We start from the raw sequence: 7,418 nt of genomic DNA, 5'->3' as shown, positions 1-7,418 counted from the left end.
CCCCCAAGCCCCCACCTATTTGCGTCAATGATAATACCTTATTTAAACACAACAATATGATGAAACTTGAGGAAAAAAAATCAATTTTAGAGAATTTACTGACAAATATACTGTAAATAAATGAATGGTATTAGTAGACATTATTTTTGCTAAAAAATGTTAATAGCTATGATTTTGTTATAAAAATTGAAAACATAAGGACAGTTCATCGAAGTTTTATCTGTTTCATTTTAACCTAAAAATTATAATTGGATCTTAATGACTTCTAATCCTTTATATGAGTTAACTTAATCTCTACGCCACTATTTGTGGTCTCTGAGACACATTCTAAGCAATAGCAAGTATGATTGATTTCATACAATACATTCACTACATTGATATTATATTCATGTTAATGTAATTATTTAATGATTTAATTCAGTTTAATGGTTTTCAGTGAGGAATCAAGTGGAATATGAACGGATACCAGGTGTTTTGACCTTCAGCTCTCTGAGAAATGATCAAACATTGTTTTGTGATTTTTTTCAAATTTTCTCAATCACAAGTTTAATTATATTATATTTATTTTGCATTAAGCATTATTTTTATTTTAAGGTATCTAATCTACCAATAATGTACTACTTGTTAACATTATTATTCTATTTTTAGGACTATTTGTCTATATTATCTACATATATTAACGTCTATATTATTTTATTCTTTAAGCGTTACAAAATCATTGTTTTTCACTATTTATTAAAAAAATGGTATTTTTGTTCTGTGTTATTGCGAGAGTTTCATTAAATTGTTCCATATTTATAATGTTTTTTAATATGCATGCAATTTTGTTTTAATGGTTCTGTAATGATTTAATACAAATTCATGTACTCACTGTTTAGGTCCCGTTATATTACAGGGGTATTGACTATCTCTTTTTAATTCAATGTTGTACTTGGCAATCTATAGTAGCAGGGTATGTGGGCCTCGCAGTCCATATATTAATAACTAATAAGTATGATTATATAATTCAAGATTCAAGATTGATAAATAATAATAATTATTATTGAGATTCTAGTTTATACTATTAAATATTAACTATATATCAATAATATAAAAAAGTTATTAAATAATTTCATTTTTTATTTTTATTACTACCTTTATGTTTTATAAATTTGTCATACGACTACGGATAGTGCAAGATACAACATTCTCATATAGGAGCTATAATTTTTAAAACAACAAAATATGGCACATGGCTTTAATTATTATGGTGGCACGTGGGAATTTAAATTTGAATTATTATAGTAATAATTTGAATTACTATATTTTATATCCTACTTTAGATACCTATTTTCATGTTTCAACTTATAGAAAACTAGCTAAATAACCCGGCATTGCCCCGGAAAAAATTGTGATTAATTAGCTCCTTTTAGGTGTAATTCGCTGTGGCCGCTGTGCATATGGAAGCAAAATTATATTATATTTTAATTTATAGCCATCCCGCGTGCAGTTACCCATGAGTTTCGCTTACGGTTAGCGCACAGTATATTATCAGGTAAGCAATCTACCTATTCTGGTTAGACTATATTATCTAGTAATTATTATATTGGTATTTTACCAATTCTGTTCAGTTAAGTATTTGTTTTCTCTAAAGGTGACTATGTTTTTTTACATCAGCAAATTTCGTTTTTGTTAATTTATTTTATACATTTTTAGTTCAACATTTTCTGTTTGAAATGAACTACTTTTTTAAAAATAATGTATTTGCAAAACGGGGTTGTGACTGAGTTACGTTGTGTCACGTTTTTTTTTTTTGTGAAAGTTAACAAAACTGCTTTTTGCATAGAATGTACATAAAACATTATTTCGTTTTTTTGTGTTGTTGAGTGTATAAATCAATTGTTACGCATTTAACGACTAATAAAATCGTTACAATTTATATTTTCAACAGAATACTCGAATACTCTTTTACATAGAGTAACTATTTGATTCCGTACACTTCGTTGCCCGTTAAAGGTATCAACTCTATACGACTCAAACTTTGTTCAATTCGTTATTTAATATTTGGTGTATGGTCAAAATTTATCTTAACTTTTTCTTTGCCCGGAATAAAAACACCATTTGGCATTTACCATTTCACCCTATAGGTATACTATAACACTAACAGGTATGAAAACATTAAACAAGCATTTATTTAGTAATAATATTTTGTTTATTTCCATCAACTTAATATAGTTTTGTAAGTTTTTGATAATTTGATCAAACTGCTGAAATTTAGAAGTGGACTAAAATGATAATGTATACATTTTCAATGCTTCAGGCGCATCAGCCGTTCTTCCAATTCTATCACTCAGCAAGTAGACTTTTTTCATTAAGTCCGATAATGACAACAATCGTATACGTAGTACCGAAAAACAAAAAAACAAAACAAAACAAAGATTTACTCGTATGTAAATTGAAACATCAGAGTGATAAAATCATTTACCGGAAGCCCGAAGGACTTCCAACACTGCGCGTTCGGCAACAAGATCTGTTAGATGGGCTGACGCTGCGGACCTCCACTAAATTTTAAAAAAAATAACAAAATATAAGGAAAATGTGTAACACATTATCGTTCACAAATGTTATACCGGAAGTAATTCGGGCTTCCGTTTTCCATGCATAAATTAGTACATACTGCACATTCGACTGCAGGACCGTGCGCATATATAGTTATAGTGTGCCAGTTACATGTAGAACCACGTATATTTCAGACCTACTAAAAATATGTGCAGGGCGTCCAGTAAAGGGCAAACATTAACCAAATATTTGAAAATTAAAAATTTGAAAGTATCATATAAAGTATTATATTATAAACGAAAGTTATATATTTGTTTAAACTTTGGTAATCTTTTTATTGGGCGTCCTATACATATATATATTTATATTATATACATGAAAATGTGAGTCCTAGAAAAACAACACTCAGGACCAAATAGGTACTATACAGTATACGACTTGACAAACGGTAGTGTGTTGACTTAAAGAGCTACGTCCAGTTTGATCTACAAAAAAAATATGTGCAGGGCATCCAGTAAAGAGCAAACATTAACCAAATATTTTAAATTGAAAATTTTAAGTCGTTATTTTTAAGTTGAATAATATTATTTATATATTTGTTTAACGTTTGATAGTTTCTTTATTGGACGTCCTGCACATAATATATATATATTATAAATATACATAACAATTGGGTGTCCTAAGCGGACTCCTATCAAAATTATGCTCAGGACCAGGTACTGAATAAACTATACGACCTGACAAATAGTCCATATTATAATACGGGTGTAGTAGGTACATTGACGACTTGAAAAACTGTGTACATTGCAGTTGAACCTACAGAAAATATGTGCTGGGCGTCCAATAAAGAGCAAACATTAACCAAATATTTGAAATTGAAAACTTTAAGACGTTAAAATATGATAGTTATATATTTGTTTAAAGTTTGGTCATCTCTTTATTGGGTGTCCTGTACATATTATGTAAAAAGTGGGAGTCCCGGCAAAACTTCGATCGGGTACTGCAGTTGAAGGGAGTGTCTCACTATATAAGATCCCAGATAATCTCCATGACTTAGTGCATTATGTCTCGCCGTCTTGTAATCAATTTTGAAAATGTCCATTTAACGATGTGTGAAATACTAAAAATAAAATGCTATTCCAAATGTATATTGTTTATAATTATTATGTTGTGAAATATTTACCGTTGCGTTGCTACGTAATGCCCGATTTTGTTGTTAGAATCGAAAATCGTATACTTAATATTATATTATTACGAATGGTATTATATATAGTATATTTCTTTCGTTGTTTTGTAGCTAAGTGTGATGGGTGGTGTATACCTAAAAACCCATGGCAACCATTTATAAATAAAAATTTCCATATTGAGCACCTCCCGGGGTTGGTCCTCTCCCTTTTTAAATTATCCTATCTTTTAAGTTGGATCAAATAACACACAGTGTAAAAAATTTCATCAAGATCGGTCCAGTATTTTCGGAGCTCATCCCGGACAAACATTGTAACACGAGATTTTTATATATGTATAAGATAAGCCATTTTGTCCTTGCTAAATAATCATCGATTTTTTTTAGGTGATTTATGCAGTGTTATAGCCTAAAACGAAAAAAGTAATGGACAAATCTGAGGCCCCTAAATAAATTCTCATTATCGAGGCCAGGGGGCATGGCCCCTTCTGGACTCCCCCCTTTATCCGGGCTTTAGTGTACCTAAAATAGTATTGAAGTCATAGTTGATCATCCTGGATTTTTGAGAGTATTTAATATTTATACATATATTAATATATTTAGAGGGTTATTTTATTTTAATTAATTTTATTTTATTTTTACGGACAAATCGGCGTAATTGTACCTATCTTTGTGAAGCAATTCATATGTGTAACCTGCAACCAAAGGCCACCATTAATAAACAAAAAAAAGTTTTAATTTCTACCGTGACTCTTAAGATCCCTGGTTTGACCATCTATTTAAAATATGAATATCAGAAAACCTTTTCTTATTGCACATCTAGATCATTATAGAGGAACCACTGCACAGATGGATATAAAATACAAAATATGTGTATTTTTCTTTTATAATTCGCGCTTTTGGTGAAACTTACATAACCTAACTAAAAATATTAAACCAAATAAATAACAAAATAAATACCGATTACGCTAGCTAAATATAAACTGAAACAATATAAATTGGGACTCCAAACTATAAAAAATATATAAATAAAACAAAATAAAGTAACAAGTAAAATAAAATAAAATAAATAAAAAAGTACATAGATGACTAACATTAAATGTTTATGAGCGTTTGAAGTTAAAATGTTTACAACATTGGATATTCACTCGAATTTTCATGTAGCGATTTTCTTATTTTGTTGTAATTCAAAAATGAATAATGAAAATTTTACTGAATGTTTATATTAAATATTTTCATTTTTGATACACCATACAATTTTGAATCTTTTTGAGCTGTTTACGGACATTGTCAGTTATCAATTTTTTTAGTTTTTTTTTTTGTATAATTTTCAATAAAATTTTATTTGTTGGGTAAAAAGCGTGCAAATTTAATACAAGGCTCCTGATATATAGTTACATTAGCAGTTTAAATATATTTGAATGCATCTTGATCTTATTATAGCTGTTTAGAAGGCAGCTTAAAATAGGTCTAAAAATGTTTAATCATTTCAATGTGTTTAAATCATAGAGTACCTATACTTACCTAGTATACCTAAGTATATAGAAAATATTAAAAATAATTTATACCTACATATAAATTGTGCAAAGTTTTAACTTTCAAGTTCCCACTATTAATATTTTTTGAATTAGATATAGGTGTCATAAAGTAAATAAAAATAAGAAATTATAAGAAAAATTATGTATAGGTATTATATATTTCCTATATTTTAGATTTTGAGCGGAGCAAAAGAATGTACTGATTTTACAGTGATGTGTGTTTATTTCTGTCTGTCAATAACATTTTGGTTGGCAAAAAAGCTCTTATTTTCGAGATCAGCATCTTTTCTGATAGAAAAGGGAGTATAGTTGGTACTTTTGGGAGGTAAAGATTCAAAATTCCAAGTAGTTTTAGACAGCGTCAAGACTTTTACGCAAAACTAATTTTTGAAAAAATTATAATTTTGGTTTAATTCAAAATTAATCACCATAGACCCTTGAAATTTTAACCGAATATTAATATTATCATTTTCTATAAATACTAACATTTAAAAAATATTATTACTCTTTTTGAGCTAGTTTTGCTTGAGAAATTTCTTGAATTTTTTTGTATTATTCTTGATAAAACTTTCTTACATAGTAAAAAAGCTTTAAAATTTAATGTTAGGTTACTTATAAGTTTCATTAATATAAGTTCAAAAAATATTAAGGTTACATATGCTCGATTATTTTTATATTCACTTAAATTTTAAATTTTGACAAAATTCATAAACATTTTGAAAATGTTCAAATTATTTTTCAGTTTAAAATTTATAAAAGTTTTTTCTTTCATTGTTAACATTAGTAATTTGTTTAGAAGATTCCCCACAAATTATCTATCTTAAACATAATTTACCGGTTTTAAGTTTTTATGGTATCGGATGTCATTGGTAAATTAATGAATTTCACCCGGGTACCCGTTTCGCCCAAATTTTGTTTTATATGATTCTCGTTTCGCCCAGACTAGTTTAAATCAATTAAAAATTTTGTTGGCAATAATTATTTTAAACTAAATAATATTTTAATAGCTGAGTATCATTAATTAGCGTTATTTAGAGAACACCACGAGGATGTGATTCTCTGTACTCCAAAAAAAATGGTACATTCAACAAATTTAAATTACTTGCTATGAATTTATTAAAACTTAAAAGTATGTGTAATAATTTAAAAAATAAAATATAGGTATTAATAAATATATTTTGAACGATTAAAACCTTTAATAATTTTATTGTATGTGTAGATTTTTTACAAATATAGTGTTAAAAATTTTAAATATGTATATGTACCAATTTTTTTAAGATTAAAGATTATCGCCTCCTTATTGTGTTCTCTATAGATATAAAGCTAATTGATACTCAAATATTAAAATATTATATAGTTCAAAATAATCATTGCCAACTTAATTTTAAATTGATCTAAACTAGTCTGGGCGAAACGGGAATCACATAAAAACAAAATTTGGGCGAAACTGGGAGGGTAATTTTTGGGCGAAACGGGCTACACCCTGTATTATAACTATAATAAAATAGTTCATTTAGTAATGTAACCTGTTCCGTACTTATATAAACATGTTATATTGTCATGGATTGAATATTTACGATAAATACTATTTTTACAATACCTATTATACAATTTATTGGATTAATATTACCTATGTGTATTATTTTTTGTTCTAGACGATATTACTTATTCTACCTGACTATAGCAGTGTAACTATGTAAGTATATAATACCCATATACCTAAATAAAATACTTAAATCGGTATATCTGGTAAGTGTTTCTTTTCGTTAATCCCTCTAAACAGAAAAAAATAAAAGTAAAACCCCTCTTTTTTCGACTCACACACAAGGAGAAAAAGTAAGTATTATGTATAACACGTGAAATCTCTCTGCACTAGAATTTAATTCTTTCTAGTACCTACAGCTTATACACGCACGTAATTCTGTACGACGATATAATATTGTGTTATAATTTTTTTTTTCGAAACACTTGTAAGTTGTAACTATACAACAGTGGTACGTTTAGTCCAGATATATAATATATATTGTAATATTATACAGTCATCGACGAAACAATAGTAGGACCCGGAGAACGGATTACTCGCGTGTATATAATTTAGGTACTCGATGAGTCCGGGCACCCTCTCTAAGTACCGCATCAGTAACGTGACGTAGGTACTA

General features: G+C 28.2%; 1 protein-coding gene across 2 annotated transcripts in view; it reads left to right on the top strand.

Annotated features, from left to right (window-relative positions):
* LOC100168681 (TBC1 domain family member 13) overlaps nucleotides 1–998 on the top strand; it is a 51,626-nt gene extending 50,628 nt beyond the window's left edge. For both annotated transcript variants that reach the window (XM_029488575.1, XM_029488574.1), the window contains one exon: nucleotides 437–998. In XM_029488575.1, coding sequence (XP_029344435.1) covers nucleotides 437–458 — 22 coding nt within the window. In that variant the 3' untranslated portion in view covers nucleotides 459–998. The remainder of the gene's footprint in view (nucleotides 1–436) is intronic.
* The last annotated feature ends 6,420 nt before the right edge of the window (nucleotides 999–7,418 follow it).

This window comes from Acyrthosiphon pisum, chromosome A1, assembly GCF_005508785.2.
Source record: "Acyrthosiphon pisum isolate AL4f chromosome A1, pea_aphid_22Mar2018_4r6ur, whole genome shotgun sequence".
NCBI classification, from domain to species: Eukaryota; Metazoa; Arthropoda; class Insecta; order Hemiptera; family Aphididae; genus Acyrthosiphon; species Acyrthosiphon pisum.
The sequence above is the reverse complement of the archived record's forward strand: the minus strand, read 5'-3'. Positions and strand labels throughout refer to the sequence as shown.